Raw genomic sequence first — 17,019 nt, forward strand, 5'->3', positions numbered from 1 at the left:
GTCCTGTGACCCAGCTCTAGGTAAGCGTCCTTTCCAGAACAAGATTAAAAATGGCTGTATTAAAACAACTGCTTCGCCAAAAGCTGATGAGCTGATTTCCCTGTGGTTAAAACCTGGCAGTCTGAGATGCAAAGGAAGATGTGGGAGCATTCAGTACGATCCTGTCGCTCCTGGCCCCTGGCACAGTGGCTCCCAGGTCAGGTGCTGTGCATTGCTGTGGCCTCACCTCGCACCAGGGATGTGCAGCGCTGATGTGTGTCCCAGGCAGCTGTCTGCACCGCCCAGGGGCGATGGAGAGGAACGGGAGCTCACAGGCTGGAGTCCCTCTCTGTCCCTGAATCAGACAGCTCAAACAGGGCAGAGGGATTGCTGCCTGAACGTGCCAAACGCTATCCTGCCCCTATGCAGGGAGTGAGGTAACTGCCTTGGGTACAGATACCCACACAGGCAAAATGCAGGGAAAGGCAGGAGGCAAGGAAAGGCAAGGCACTGAGGCAATCCCTCACAGCCCCACATACTGTGTGAGGGGCTGTACAGGATCAACCCAAAGCAAATGCCCACCACCAGATACTGAAATCCCCAGAGTCCGAACCCTCTTGCTGCTCTTAGAGAATAGGTGGCAGTAGGCAAATATATACATATATATATATATATATATTCATAATGCCTATGCAGAATAATTTAAAACACGTCTGAAAAACAAACAGGAAAAGGTCAGCTGTTGTCTCACACCTGCTACCAAGCACCTGCAAACTAGTATTGTATTTAACAAAGACAAAACTGTACAACACCAATTGGTACTGAAGAAAAGGATGCTGCCATCGCTTTGGAAGTACTGTGGTGTACTTCCCAGCCACTCTTTGCAAGAAGTTATTTTTTGGGCAACTATTCACCAGAAAGAGCTTACAAGCTCACTTAGAGAAGAATACACTCCGCGGGACAGTCGTCAAGACTCGAGGAGCAGCCTGCCTCCCTCAGGCACTAAGCTTTGACCTACGCTTTACTGACTGCTGAAGAAGTCTTTCTATGCAGGTCCCCATGCTGCCCGGTTATTCAGCAGAACAGTAGGTGCCTTTCCATGTCCTCAGAGGAAATTCCTGTCTGCTAAGTTTAGATACTGAAATTGAGCACACAGGATCTCCCTTTGGAAGGCTGCAGAGGCGCTTTCCTCTCTGCAACAAGGCTATGTAGAATGAGAGCTGCTTTTTCAGTGGACTCCTTTGCTAAACATTTAATATTAAGGTACATATTAGATGCCTAAAATCAAAATAGAGCCTGCCTGTAGGGCACAATATTGCAGAACAAGTAAGAAATAGATTGAGTGCAGTCGGCATGAAGTGCCAACACTCCTTTTCAACTCAGCAGCTGCATGTGCGGTGTCTGTGACTGAGAACAAAGTAAAGATGACAAATTGCAGATCACAGTCAAATTAGATTTTCCTAATGGGGCTTTAGAAATAAACTAACAGATTACTGTTTAAATAAAACCTGTAACAAGAATGAGTTGATGTTGTATTATTAAATTTCTTAATTTAATTCTTAAGCTCCAGAGCCAGTCAAGTAATACTCAACATATTTACCTCCACAAACTGTGGAATGCAATGCACAAAAGCCAGAAAAGCTTCCCATGGTTTGACCAATTCTCTAAGTGTTCAAGCAATATCCATCACAGAGAACAGTATCTGCCTGCCAGTCATACACTAAAATTATTTGCTAGTGCTCTATACTTCCTTTTTTCAGTAATTAGACAGTGCAAAATCATGATGTGTTGTTTTATTTTTCTGACTTACTATGTGTGCTATAAATTGAGAAAAAATACTTAGCACTTCAGGGCCTGGTGTTGTGACTAGAAAACTGAAAATACATATGGGACCTGTCTATCAAGAAATAGCCTCAGCGGTGAAGAAACCTTCCCCTCTTTTATGTTAGAAAGGGAGGCTGCTAATCACAGAACCAACACCTTGTCTTGCCTTGCCCACAAACTCCTCTCTCTCTGCTTAAGGAGAGTATTGGTTTGAGGTCCACAGTTACGGTGCTTGGCTGGAAGATGAGGTAGAACATGTCTGGTAAAAATGCAAAAAAAAACCCCAAAAGACCCAAAGGCAGTCCCTCCCCATATGTGGCTTAGAAATGCCAGCTCTTTTTAGCTGTTGATGTCCAGGAAAACAAAGCAAAATGTTTTTAGATACCATATTAAGACATTTAAAATGCAGCTATAATAATTTATACACTAGCAATGTCTAATGGCCTTTAATATACCCATTTTTATTTAATAAAGTCCAGAATGCCCATATTTTGAACCCCTCAGATAAAGTAACGTGTTTTGTGGGTCTAGCACAGGCTTCAGTGCCTGGAGGCTCTAGTTCTATTTCCAGCTCTGCTTCAGACCTACAGGGTGACCTTTACGCATAACCTCATTTTCCTCACCTATAAAATGGGGATATTAATACTTATTTACCTCACAGTTGGTTCCCTTCCAGCTGCTACGCTGACTGAACAACCTCATGCATCTACAGAATTGCTAAGGTTCATGATGAACTGTTTCTTCTTTTCAAACAAGCAGTGCAGGCACTAAATTAAGAAATCATTTGTTCACCCAGTTAGCAAAAGTACACAGAAATATAACAGCAATGGAAAATCTCTTCGAAGCCCTTCAGTAATTTCCTTCCAATGACACTGTCCTTCAGGAGAAATGTTGCTAGTTCCTATCTGACGGCAACTAGAATCAACTTCCTGATGCTGCTTTCAGTCAAGGAAAAAACATGTTTTTTGAGTGGTAATCTAACCTGGTCTCTCTTTGGAGAGGATATAAAACCACTGCAAGCTTTCCAAGTATATAAAGGGGAAGAAACAATTTCAATTTGAAATTCAACCTAATAATGAGGGCAGAGAGAAAGAAAGGAAAAGAGCATGAGAGAGACAAGAGATACAGTCATCTCTTCCAAAAGGGAATAAAGCTCCACGGAAAAGGTGCTGGCAGGTATGCTGCCCGCAGGCAGGAGGACACCCCTGCAGCACTGGAGCCTCTGTCAGCCTGGGAACATCTCAGCAACACTCATCTCGTCTGGGAATGCGATACTTACTCTTGTACTGCTCTGGCTATGGAGAGCGCTGTAGATCCAGTTTCATTAACGCTATCTAAGGTCACATTTGGCAGGTCGTCATCATCACTGTCACTTTTAATTTGTCTGGGAGATAGGCCTCGGGGGTCCATTTGTGCTGGAAAGAGACATATAATGGATTAATATGAGTGTGCTGAAATTAATCTTGTCCCAGAACAACATCAGGGCGCACAACACATCTGCCTGCTCTGGCTGGAGAGCACTGCTTGTGCTGAGCTTCCCAAATCAGCTGATTGGTGGGCAAAGCCAGCCAGTGGTGCCACAGCTGGATGTGAGCACTTCACGGGGCATGCAGGTCTGTGAATTCAGAGGCTACACCAATGCACTCAGCAGTACCGAAATATAACTGCACATACCACATCCAACAAAAACCCCAGTTTACCCTCAAGTAACTTATGCTGCCTGACTTCAGAAAGCAAAGGGAAAGAGTTACATTTGCTTTGTACAACACAGAACATTCAAGACTACATGTGACAGCAAAATTTCAGGAGCAATCTCTGGTTCTGAGTGTTCTCATGAGGTATCAGGATAGAAGAACCCATGCCACTCAACTAAAATTTAGGCATCTAAAACCCCAGTTGTCCTGATTTCGGGCACAATTCAACACCATTGTCAGCTTCTGAAGGATCCTTCACACTTCATGTAACCTCACACAGCAACGTTCAGGTGACCAGTGTCAGCAGGGCTAAAAAAATTTTCTGAAAAGTCACCCAGTTTCAGGTCTTACAAATACCTGAAGATCAGGAATTGCAGGATTGTTTTACCTGTCCACAGTTTACAGTACCCATACTGCATGGCAATGGAGTAAGTGCCCAGGTGCTGGCAGTGACACTGCAGGGACTTGCATGAGGAGCAGCCAGAGCTGCCCCGTATAGGACACAGATGGTTCCACTCGCTCCAGCTGACCCACTGCTGGGCACAGCTGAGACCTGCTGACAGTGGGGGTGTCTCAGGGAAAACAGGTTTAATAAAAGGGAAAACAACTGGCAAAGAGAGGAGTGAGAGAAAAAAGTGTGAGAAACACTCTACACTGAGGGTGGCAGAGCACAGGAACAGGCTGCACAGGGAGATGGTGGAGCCTCCCTCTCTGGAGACACTCAAAACCCACCTGGATGTGTTCCTGTGTAACCTGCTCTAGGGGACCCCGGCTTGTCAGGGGTGTTGGACTGGTTCATCTCCAGAAGTCCCTTCCAATAGTAACAGTTCTGGGATCATGTGAAACAGCTCTGCAGATACCAACGTGCAAGGAGATGGAGAGGAGAAGGTTCTTCATAAAGGGGCAGGCTCTGGAGGAGACTGTCCTGATGGGAACTACTATCTACAGGGAACCCACAATGGAGATGAGGAGAAAGAGCAGCTGAGAGGAACAATTATGGACTAACCACAGTCCCCAGTCCACATCCCCTGGGATGGGGAAGGGAGAAGAGCTGGGAATCAAGAGGCAGAGTCCTGGAAATCCTGGTAGGTTTGGGATGGTGGTTCTCACCATCCTAACCTACTTTTAATTAGCAATAAAATTACTTTTCCCCCACGCTGAGTCGTATTTGCCTGTAAAGGTAATTGGTAAGTGATCTCCCTGCCTTTATCCTGATCCTTGAGCTCTTGCACATGATCTTCCCCCTGTTCTGTGGAGGAGGAGTGAGAGCAGCTGGGTGTGCACCTGGCAGATGGCCACCAGGGTTAGCTTTTCTGCCAGAAAGAAACAGCAAAGGAGAGAACAGAAAGGCAGGTGACCTGCCATCCCTATTATGCTGGCTGCTGCCCTCCAAAGGGGAAGAAAGCACAACTTGGCAGGAGAGGGGGAAGGAACCGAGAGATAGGCACAGAGGTGAAATAGGGGGTGGAACTGTGACTTGGGATAGTGATGAGAGGAACTGGGGATTGCTTGTGCCATAGACAGACTTCAGAGGTGATGTGGAGAAAGAGATGCTTCTCCTTACTCATGAAGTATCACACAGGATTACTAAGTGCTGAGAGACACCGAAAGCAGATGGAGAAGAGAGCAAAACTGGAGAAATGTCTGACCCTGCAAGGGAGGCATAGGAAGGGGAAAGACAGGCAGAAATTTGTGTAAAAATGTGTTTATTTTGTCTGCTCTGGTGAAATAGGGGAATTTACAGTTATTTATTTAAAGAGCTAACTGTTGCAGTTTGTTAGCTTGTGCTCTCCTGTATTGCAGTGTCAGAGACAGAACAATTTCTTCTGGATATTGCAACATGATTTTTGAGAAATTCCTACTCAACTCTGGCTTACTACAGACCTGGACAATAGGTATCACAGGCTCCCTTTAGAAATCATGAACAGTTCAGTGGGCCCATAGCTAGGAAGCAGCTCCAAAAGTCATAGTTAAGTCTGCCATTATGCCATCTTTCTAATGTTACAGTGTTTACTGACTCTTCAAAAGGGACTGAGTTCCAATGAAAAATGGGAGGGCTGCAGATAGTTCAGGAGCTGTGCAGCCATAACAGTAGGACTGATGAATAGCTGGGCTCTTGAAAAGAAAGCACTCCACAAATGAGTGATGGATGAATCCAGGGAAAGTTGGTCTTAAATTTTAATTTATGCCTTAGCTGCAAACCACCTGTGAGTAAAAGAATACTGAATATAAACTAACCTTCAGCTGTGGTTTTTATGTTGCAGAATTTCAAGAGGAAAATACTGTTAAACACGTTCAGTAAGCTGTGGAACAACCCCTTCTGGAACCACAGTGCATTTACAGTTGCACATTACTATTTCTATTACCTTTCTACAGGCACAAGTTAGGTGCCTCAGTAATGCTGGCTACATTTAGACTGCTTATTATTTCTTCATATATGGTGAATACCTTTTGCTTATCAAAGCAAAGGCTGTTGACAGTGAACCATGACCTACACAAGACAAACAAAATAGCTTAAGAAAATTGTTTGAAACATTTGTTTTAGGCAGAATGAGCACCTTTCTGACTGTGTTTCTTAAAATCACAACTTACACATGATGATATTCAATGTGTAACATTAACCTGAGCACTAGGGATAATCTAGTATGTAATTTAAAAGCAACTGAACCATCTAGTCAGCTGTTTTAGCCCCAGAAACTATTTGGAAAGAAGTTCTACTTCTGCCTTGCTCCCTAACGCTCCTTAAAAGAATGAGGTTATTACTACGTATTTCATTAATTCTCCATTTTTTTCATAGAATCATAGAAAGGCTTAGGTTTGTTGGGACCTTAAAGATGATTTAGTTTCAGCTCCTCTGCCTTGGGCAGGGATGCCATCCACTAGACTCAGTTGCTCAGAGCCCCATCCAACCTGACCTTGAACACTTCCAGGGATGGGGCATCCACAACTTCTCTGGGCAACCTGTTCCAATGCCTTACTATCCTCTCAGAAAAACCTTTTTCCCCCCTTAAAGTGAATCTCATTACAAAAGTTATGCTTGTATCTGCCCAATATTTAAATGTGCTACAGGTGATGCATTTGTGAAAGCTAGTTATTTATCCACAGAATTAAAAATTGTAACAAATAACTATGTATGTTAACTGAGGTTTAATCTGACTTGCACCACAGCAGTGGTTTTAAGTAGCTAGCTCCGAAGCTAAAGCTAACTTGAAATGACAAAAGTTGTTACATAACTTAGTCTCCAACACAGTTCTTATACGTGAGTTCTGATCACTTAAGCGTGAATACACCTACATAAAACGAGATGGTATAAATGTGTATGAACAATCTTACATACTTTTGTTCTAAGACATGTTGCTTCATTTTTACTGCAGATTGCTGCCTCTTAAGATATTATTGAAACTCTATGACATTTGGTACTGATTTTAGATTACTACAGGACAGTGCCAGGATGAAAGCTCTCAATTACCTTCTCTTAGTTTCTGCTCAGTAAGTCCTACTCTGTACACTTCTAGCACAGACACAAAGATTCTAATAGGGTTATACTTTTTCACCCAGGGACAATTTACCGTACCCCCTGGGTGCAGTTTGCTCCATCAGACACCAATGTTTGAGCACATCATGAGGTGCTGCCACACGTAAGTACGGAGAGGACAAAAGGTGAGGAATGGAAATGTATCAGTGGGTAAATTCAAAGGCCGGTAGTTCAAGCACTGTTATGTATTTGCAGAAAACCTAACTAAAGATTCTAAGTAAATAAAACAATGTTCTAGGGATTATTCCCTTACTTTTTCTGTCAGCTCACATATACACCCTTTTTTGTCTCTCTCTTCATTTGTCATTTTCTTCCAGCTTGCAGACTTGGGTGGCCGAGGCGCTTGGGAGCTGAAGTGACTGACTGGAGGCTGAGCTTTGCTGCTGCCAGCTGGCGTAAACCACCCTGTTTTCACATCAGCATGGCTGCAGCTGCAAGGGGGAAACAGCCTTTAAAGCTCCTCTCCTCCCTGAAATGAGCCACGTGAACTACCAACGGGCCGACAGCCTAACAGATATCTCCTCCTCACCACTCTGCAGTGGGCAAACTGCAGCACAGGACTGTTACACATTAAGAGTTCATGACTCCTACTCATGTCAACAGCTTTGACTTTCTCTTGGACATCTAAGAACAACTGTGGAACTCCTGGCACCAAGGTTTATAAATACCAGCCTCAGTTCATAAGCACTGAATTAGAAGTAATTGAAGAAGATGGCCTAATGAACATCAAACGGAGAGGATGAAGAGATGCAGGCAAGAGATAGTTTAGCAAATGAGATAAAAAAGGTAGAGGACAAGCGAGTAACGGAACACAACTGGCAAGCAAGGTAGAGGAAAGCCCATGAAACATGCCAATGCATTTTAACCTCCCTTCATCCTGTACCTTGCTCTAACAACCAAACTCTTCCTTGAACTCAGGACCATGGGTCCAGAATGAATTTATCTGGGTCACTGAATCGAGGCCTCCCAAACACAGGCCAACACATTAATGAATAAGGCTCAAGCCCTAAACCGTAACTGGTTTTCTTGCTTTTTGAAAGGCAAGATTTGTCCAATAGAGCTATCTGGTGGTTTTGTGAAGTGTGAATCAGGTTAAGACGAGGCAAGCAAAAAGAAACCAGTCAGAGACTGCTGCTTTCATGGGACAAAGGTGCCATTGAATGAGAGCACAGGAGCTACAGAAGCAAGCTGTTAGCTCTCCATGCTGAACAGACTGGTGAGCCAGGGGAGTTAAGAATGTCTGCAAGTGCTGAAGGCTGCAAGCAGCCACGCTGCCTCTGATCCTTGTTAGCCTTCAAGAAACAATGACCCTTTTTTGCTACAGGAAGTAGAGAGAATTGCTCATGATGTACACAAATACATGCAATCACTTCTCAATGCCCTTTTGCCAAACTGTACCAAAAAAGGAGTTTCCCTCAGGGCACTACGAGCAAATTCACTTCCTGCACTTGTTTTAAGGGAAGATGTGCAAATGGATCTCACATACCAGACAGTAAATACGACACGACTTAAGTCTATCATCATTAATATTGTATCTGCCAGCTGCCAGTAGGAAAAACCCTGATCTGGATCAGATATAAGCTTGCTTCTATTTCTGTCAAATCGAGCAGTTTGGGGCTTTAAAATTTAGTCTGGCCGTGGGGTCAGACAATACCCAATCCTGTTTCTGAGGACAAAACTGCCTGTTCTACAACGCTGGAAGAGATTTAAACTTGCATAGGAGCTTTTTAATGAGCATGGCTTGAATTTGTGCTTTCTGGCACACGGCTGCATTGGTTTTGACATGGTACAGGATTAGCCATGTCACGGAAGCACAATCTCTGGGAAGGATCCAGCTTGTCGGTTGCTAAGGGCAGATGGACCCCCTGGAACAGAATCAAACCTCCACCTCCCCAGGGGAATCACCTGAGGACACAGCCACACCATCAGGGGATTTTTTTCCTTCTTCATTCCCTAAACTGGTACTCCTGCCCACATTCTGGAAACCCTTGGGAAGGAAGGGGGATTGTGGACTTTAATTGCTCCAGGCTGACAAGAGCCCAGCCCCTCTCCTCCCACTACTCACACATGTGCTGCTGATACTAGGATGGTAGGTAAATTTTCTCCTCCTGTCATATTTGGGATTCAGCCAGGTATGTCCTAACATCTTTGCTTCTTTTCAGTGATTAATCAGGGATACACACCTCAAGTGCTCTGATCTGATCAGACAAAGCCAGGCATTGTCAGAAGCCCTGCATCTGGATGCTTGCAGGTGGCATGAAAAGGGCCATACCCCACAACATGCCATCACTACTGGCAGTTCTCAGTTACTGCAATCTGATTTACTTTCCCGAGTCAAATTTTCTGTGGGTGAAAGGGATAAAAATTCATCCAGTCATTATTAGGCTCATGAACATCCACTAGAAATAATTTTATGTCTACATCCTATCTTTGATTTAAAGGCAAATATGAGCCCCTTGGGCTAAGGAGTGAAATATTTAAGAGCAGGAGAAAACTAAGTAACCATTAGGAGTTTTGCCTCAATTTATAGCTAAGCCACATAGTAATTAACTGCCGTAGAAATGAGTCTTTGAGTCATGATGCTTGCTGGTATGAAAGCAGAGAGAGAATTTCAGCATTCTGAAATACCTCTGTTTCACTTCAGCTTGAAACTCAAGTTTTCTGCATTTACTTAACTTCTCAGCTAATAACTTTGTAAACTTACCAACACGTAGGTGTGCCAACTCACCACACCACAGTAAGAACCAAATCACCGATACTCTGTTAAAATAATTAAAGTATGTTCCTGCTCTTTGAAGGGATTTCCAAATGCAGAGTTTGTTTGCTTTTGTTTCACATTTTAAACTCCCCACCCTGCTGTCTCTGAAGGATGCCTTATCAACCTGCCAATCAAAATGATTTTTCATGATGGGATTTCCAAGGGCTCCTGCCCTTCACCCACTAGGACTTGCCTGTCAGAAGCAGGGTTACACGGCTCTGCAGTGAGCAAGGACACCAAGACCTGTGCTAGCTGAGACATCAGCCTCGATGGTGGGGAGGCCCCTCCATCCTTGCCAGTCCTGATCCACACATGCCTGGGTGATGGGCTTGGTCTCAGAAACACAGCCACAGACTTTCATTGTGATGGAAGTTTAAATTATGTAGAAACATGAGGTGCCTCAGATAAGCCAGAAAGGGTCACCTTTGTTGTTTCCAACAAACTCCTCTCCAGCTGATTTCAGTCCATGTTGGCATACAACAGGTTAAAGATTGTCTCCAGCTGTCAGCAATGCTTTGCACTTCCATTAGGAATGGAAAACCAAATACTATTGCACATGTCAAAATTAACATATACAAGAATCTCATTAGTACTGCTGTTACACGTGTGTCCCTGCGTCTGCAGAGCAAGAAGGACTGAAGTGACAGACATCTGCTGCCAAACTCCTAGAAGGATGGAAATTGAAAATATGGCTAAGAAAACTGTGTGGCAGTCACATTTTAGCACAATGCGCAATTAATCTGCCAGAATCAGGAACACTAGTTATGAATACTGAAGTATCTAAACCGTAACTTTGGACTCTTAATTTTGGCATACAGCATAGTTCAGCATCTGAAATACTGCAAGAAAGCTGCTGGCCATGAGCAAGTCTTCTGCTCTTTCTTAAACTGTCTCAAATGTATCTGATAATAAATGCATCTGGGTGGATCAAATCCCAAGCAGAGGGAAAAACTCATTTCCATCCTTCTTAGTTACTTTTGGAAAATAGGTTTTACAACTGCAGAAATGCAGCCTCACACCACAGTGAAAAATATGAACATCCCCCTTCTTGGAAATTTTTTTAGAGAACATGACACCAGCATGGACTTGCTCAACAGGAGAGACTAAAAAAGAAAATTGCAACAGACATCACTACGCATTTTTAACAGTGGAAACAACACTTCCAGATGCAGATGTACAGGAGCTACTTAAAATTATGACTTCAGAGACTGTGTTGTACTCAGGTTTATTTAATGTGTTCTAGGAAACAAAATTGTGTCTTTACAGACCTAGCAAATTCATGTGAATGGTGCTATTCACTATTTCCTTCTCCTAAGCTGGTTCATACTATATAAAGCACATATATGGCATTTTTCTTCCTATTTAAAGTTCATTATAAATGCTTTATGCATCAGAAAAATGCTCTGAGTGCACCTATCAGATTTTTGATCAAAACAGCTTGGTGCCCAGTAGGGGCAACAGAATTGGTCAATTTATTTCATAAAACTTTATGTACAAAGCAGCAGTATCCATTAATGTAATGGTCAGAATATAGAGTTTAAAGGGGTAATTTTTATTACAATTTATAGCAAGATTACCCATACTCTACAGTTTTCAGATGTTATTAAGATTTTATGGGACTATATGGCTTGAGCAGTTAACTGCACCTAGCATGGTTATGGTTCACAGAGAATGGGAACTGGCACTGAATGCACCGTGTAACTAATCTAGCAGAAAATATTAATTACTATGATCCAATCAAAGGCAATATTTAAAATCATTTCAACAGTCAAATAATTTGCCATAAACCTGCAAAATAATAGCTATATGGAGAAATACAGAAGTAAGAGGGATAGCATGGATGTAATATATGCACATACTTAAGCATCTCTGTCTTTGGGCTGTACACATAAACATACAAATCCAGTTTTTAAACAAAGGATTTTTCTCTTTCTAAGCTATTTCAATGCCAGGAGACCTCATCTACACAAAAAAACAAAAACAAAAACAATTTAAAACCAAACAAAAAACACTACTAAGACTACTGAGATTTTTATCTCGATTTTTATCTCGTTGAGCGTCCAGTATACAAATACTCTATCATCAAAAGCAAACAAGTAAAATAATAAGGACAGAATATATTTAATATTAAATAAAATACTGAGAAACTACTACACAATGGTAGCAGAGCGCAAGTTACACACTGCAACAGGCCAGAAATATTTTAGACATCAAGAAGCTTCCAGCAGGTTGGTCCAACGCACAATAAAACCCAACAAATAAATGAGAAGTTTTAGGCATGTGTTTCTGCTGGATCCAAATTCAGAGGATAAAAGGAAGCGGATCAAAGCTCAGCTCTGGTGAGAATATAGAACTGAAGGGCCAGAGGCATTTCTGGTGTGGACGACAAGGAACTAACAGCTTCCAAAAGGTGCAGGGACTCAGGGTATGTCAAAAGAGATTTACTCATCCCGCTTATGCTGCGCTTCGCAAATCAAGCTGGAATATGCCTCTACCTCATTCTCTTGCTCACATCCCTCCTAGCTGAAAACAACCAATGAACATCAACGTGAACAAATCACAATGATGAATCTTAAAAGAGCTTTTGCTTCTACGGTGAAGAAACCTAAGTATGTCTCTAGTAAATTGCTAAAAGTAGTACTTTTCTGGAAATTTAAGTAGAAGACTGTTTAGGGAAGTCCCTATAGTTAACCTAAACCATTTTGTCCTAAATCAACCTCCTTGGTTTCAAATACCACAGTGTATCTCATAGCCCATGTTTTAATTCTCCATTCTGGCAAAAACTACTGTTTACTCTAGCTCTTAAATAATGTGCACCATCTTCAGGGGCACAGGTCCCACCCTGACCTCTGCCTTCTTCTGTTCCTGGCCAGACTTTGCCAACCTGTTCCTGCTTTCCCAGAACCACTAGTGTTTCTTCCAGCTGAACCAACCAAACAGGGGGAGAGAGACTCAGCATTCTGGGGGGCAGCAGTGGGGAGGTGGACAGACTGGAATAGGCACAGCCACAAAAGATTTTTGTGCGTAACAACAAAACAATGGCAGCTAAAGTAGAAACTCTCAGCCTCAACACAACTCAAACCCAGAACAACTGTCTACTAAAATGCAGAAAGGATAATCACTCCACATGAAACAAAAAAGGCAACAGTACTGGTTTTAATTAAAAGTCTCTTCCATAGCATAATTTATACAAACAGACCATATAATCTGACCTTTGAACATATGTAACAGTTCTCTTAATTTCTATCTTTGTACTACAAATTGCATTTACTTCTGTGGAATAAACTTTACAGCAGGCAGAAATAACAGGCTATACTTTAAAAAAACAAGGGCAGTGGATAATGTAATCTAATGGTACTACCTATTTTAAGTCACAAAAAGTCTGCAGCAAAAGATACTGCATTTACTACTTATTAATATATCCACAGTGAGGAATATGGCATGTGCAAACTGTGGAAAAACAAAACCTGTGTATTTTTGCCAGGTCTATATACAGATATAATGTAAAAATAGTCCAATAGTCCATTTCATTACAGCTGTTATGTATATGGAAGCAGACAAAGTTCAGCTGACAAATTTAAATTTACAATGTTCTGACTGCTGAATTTTGCAACTGATTGTGTCTTCTGAAAACATAAAAACCCACAAGAATGAGAATCCATAAATTTTATTTCAAAACCCCAGAAACATCAAAGTTGCACCAGCCCTTTTTTGCACCATGATCAGGAAGGAGCTTCTAAAAGGCTGCAGTAACTGCTCTGAACTACACTGGGGTTCTACAGTTTTCCACTGCCCCCCCCCAAAAAAAGCAGCGCTGAAATAATTTTTTTTTTTTTTTTTTTTTGCTCTACACTTAGTCTCAGGAAGACTGGAATAGGTTTTTTTCTTGAAAAATTTCTCTCAAGGGAAAAAAAAGGAAACAAATAGCTTGAGGTAGACATGCAATATCAAAAATCTCAGTCTAGATGGTTAACATATAGACAGACTTGGAGCAATTGAAGATAGAAGTTTAAGGAAAACCATCAGGCAGTCTTATCTGTAGGTGCTGATACCTGCTGGGCCTATAATTAAACTTTTAGCAATGCTCACCATTGCTAAACGGGGGGGAGAAAAGCAAGGAAAGAGTTTTTCATAGGACTATAATGCTGTTTCATGGAATATTTTAATGTACAATAATGTCTAGTCACCACCACCTAATAATCCTCACAGGAGAAAACCTCCAAAAGCACTTTTTAAGGCTGTGACAAGAGCAGTGACTACTGAAGGAAATGAACTTTGACTCTGCCATGTTGTAGGGGTGGCAGAAGGCACAGCCTGGCCCCGTGGTGTCCACGAGGACTTGTGCCTGGCTCCCTTCCCCTCTCTGCCCAACAGCCCTAACGCAATAGCCCGCTTTGTGTGCATGAAATAGTGAGAGGAGAAGGTTGTAGGGGACAACTTGCACAGCCAGGCTGGTGCTGCAGGGGCTGCACAGAGACCCTGCTGCTCTGGGGATCTCTCTTGAGCATGTCCTCCATAATGGGGGCATCAGGGGAGCAAGGTGCAGGGTCAGCGGGGGAGCCCGCATGTAACTGTGTGCTCATAGCTGAGTGCTGTGGTGTCAGCAACTTGTAGGAATTTACTAAGATTTGTAAATGAGAAGTTGTTGCATTACCTACACCAAAAATAGCGTTCACTAATTACCTTCTAATTAAGCATTGTTAATAACTTCCTAAAAACGCACCAATCCTGGTTTTGATTTAGACTAGGTTTTTATCCCACAAAAGCACATCACTCTGACATAAGGGTGCTTCTGCAGCATGACAGCCCTGTCTCCCACTGCCCGCCCTGGGCGTAGCTCGTGACACAGGACCTGATGGGATGCTGCTGGCACCTTCTATATACAAGGGCTATGTGTCTTCAAAACAAAAAGAAATCTTGCAAGCAAAATAAAAACAGAAATGGGAGAGACGAGGCAGGATAGACAGCAGAAATAAACAGCAAACTGGGAGGCTGAAAAGGAGATCGGAGACTCCTCTAAAGGATGGTGAGACAAAGAATGCCATGATGAATGACACCATGGAGAAGGAGGCACAGAGGAGATGACAGTACAGGTTAGAAATATTGATAGAAAAGGAGGAGAAGACAAAGCAGAGCTGCTGAAAATGGCACTCAAAGAGCAGTCAGTAAGATGGGAAAGACAGGAAAAAATAGAAAAACAGAAAAAGAAGGGGAAACAGAAGGTAGCCATTTTTTGCGCCAGAGGGAAAAGAGAATTCAAAGAGAACACAAAGAAAGAACTATTTGCTTGAACTGCCACCAGGAGAGTTTGAGAGAATGAGAAAGGAAGACTGGGGAGCATAAGGGGAAGCAGAAAGCCACTTCAGCAAAACACCTGGAGACAGTATTAAGAGCAATGGTGACAGCCTGAGAAGGTTTTGCAAAAAAACTAAAAGTTAAATGGTTCTATAGTCAAACCTGGAAAGAAGAGGAAAATTCAGCATGGGAAAAATAAAATTGGGAATAACAAGGAGAAAGCTTTTCTCTATGCCCTGTTTCTTGTGTTTATTCCCTCAGTACCTGAAACCTAGAAAAACAGGAGAGGTATGAACTCAGGTCTGATGTAATTTTCATTAATTTTTACTTTAAAATATTTATTTTCAGGAAAAGTGCTTTAGTCTCGATTGTGTGAAAAAGGCTTAGATAAAGGTTAATGTAAAACATAACTTTAAGTGCTTCCCAACTGGCACTCCTGAATCATCAACATGGTCTCTGAATTAGCACCAATGCAGGAATAACACAGGGATTATGCTGCTGATGCTTTCTGTGGATCAAGTGTTTCAGTGTGCATATTTTTCTGTTTCTGAAAATTACCAGCATTCATGTAGAAGTTGAAAGCTGTGACTCTAGATGACTCCAAACCTGCATTTGTCCATCAGCCGGTCGAGGATTAGAAACCAATCAAATTTGACAACAATGTCCTGTTAGGATCTGTGTACATTTGTTTTTTGTTATCAGCACAAGAGCTGATCATTGAAGGGAATTTGGTCTGCATGCATATGAAAATCATTTAATTGGTTAATTTGTGTGATATCACTGCATTTAATTATTGATATTGTTTTGCATTAAAGAATGAAAAACACTACAGCAAAAGCTGATAAAAGATTACTACCTAGAGTGAATTGCTGCCCAGTTTACTTCTATTGCATTTATTTAAATTAACTTGAACTTTTTAATCAAAATAATTAAGGACAAGCCAATGAGTACAACTCATGAGAAAAAAATTCAGAAATTGAAGAACTGTTAATCCCTTATTTTTAACTGTGCAATAATACATGATGTAGGGGCTAATGGCTAATGACCTCTGCCAATTAGAGCACAAAGGCCATACTGTCAGGGCAGGTCAGAAGGCATGGAGTTCATGGGCTGAAATCCCTACAGCACATTAAATTCCGGAATTTTGCTGATGAAACTGGGGTAGCAAAGTCCCAGCTTTACAAGATCAGGAGGTGCTTCCTGTAGAGGAGACTACTGCCCCAGCCACCTAGCACCTTGGGAAAAAAAAAACAAAAAACCAACCAACCAGGAAAATTTCTTGATGAGATCACAGTTAGGTGCACCTTGAAGCTCCAAAATCAAAATATAGACTAAATTTTTCCTTTTTCTGTTTGTTTGGGGTTTTTCGCCTGAGACTACAGGGTACAAAGTTCTGGTGTTATTCATAATTTCTTGACCTAAAGGTACAAAGGGCTAAAATTACATCACTGTATGACGCGTAATAAAACTTAAACCATAATTTTTAAGGCTTAAAACTAGACTCTGATCAACAGTGAGCTCATTTCCTACGTCCAAGCCTATTGAGAGGGCACAGTCCCCACTTGGGTAGTGAGGGAACAGTAGGAGAATCACAGATTAATAGACAACAGGATGCCCCTGAACATCTGAATGACCATCACCATAGTCCTGAACAGTAACACAGAATTGCCAGTTTAACAAAAACAAAGGATTTGCAAGACATGAGAGGTGAGAAAACAAGTTGTTGAAACCTGTTCACTATGCAATTAGGAACACAAGAGATGTTATAAGACTAAATGTCCTGCAGTCTCACAAGTCCCAAAAATAAGGTTATCTGTCAATACCCTCCCTTCCTGCCTCAAGCAATACCTCATTTCAGGGGAAAATTATTGTATTTTATCCACTTACATAATGAGGCTTGAAATGAGTATCTGGTTCCTTTCCTCATATTCCCA

The 17,019-nt window shown here is 42.0% G+C and overlaps 1 protein-coding gene across 6 annotated transcripts in view; it reads right to left on the reverse strand.

The window, feature by feature from the left end:
* The window catches only part of KLF12 (KLF transcription factor 12), a 242,837-nt gene that overhangs the window by 80,231 nt on the left and 145,587 nt on the right, over positions 1-17,019 (reverse strand). For all 6 annotated transcript variants that reach the window (XR_009207538.1, XM_058419259.1, XM_040054936.2 and 3 more), the window contains one exon: positions 3,083-3,218. Coding sequence is in view for 5 of the 6 variants with exons in the window: in XM_058419259.1 (XP_058275242.1) it covers positions 3,083-3,218 (136 nt within the window). In the remaining variant the exon portion in view is untranslated. The remainder of the gene's footprint in view (positions 1-3,082; positions 3,219-17,019) is intronic.

The sequence above is a fragment of the Hirundo rustica genome, chromosome 2 (genome assembly GCF_015227805.2).
Source record: "Hirundo rustica isolate bHirRus1 chromosome 2, bHirRus1.pri.v3, whole genome shotgun sequence".
In the NCBI taxonomy this organism is placed as follows: domain Eukaryota; kingdom Metazoa; phylum Chordata; class Aves; order Passeriformes; family Hirundinidae; genus Hirundo; species Hirundo rustica.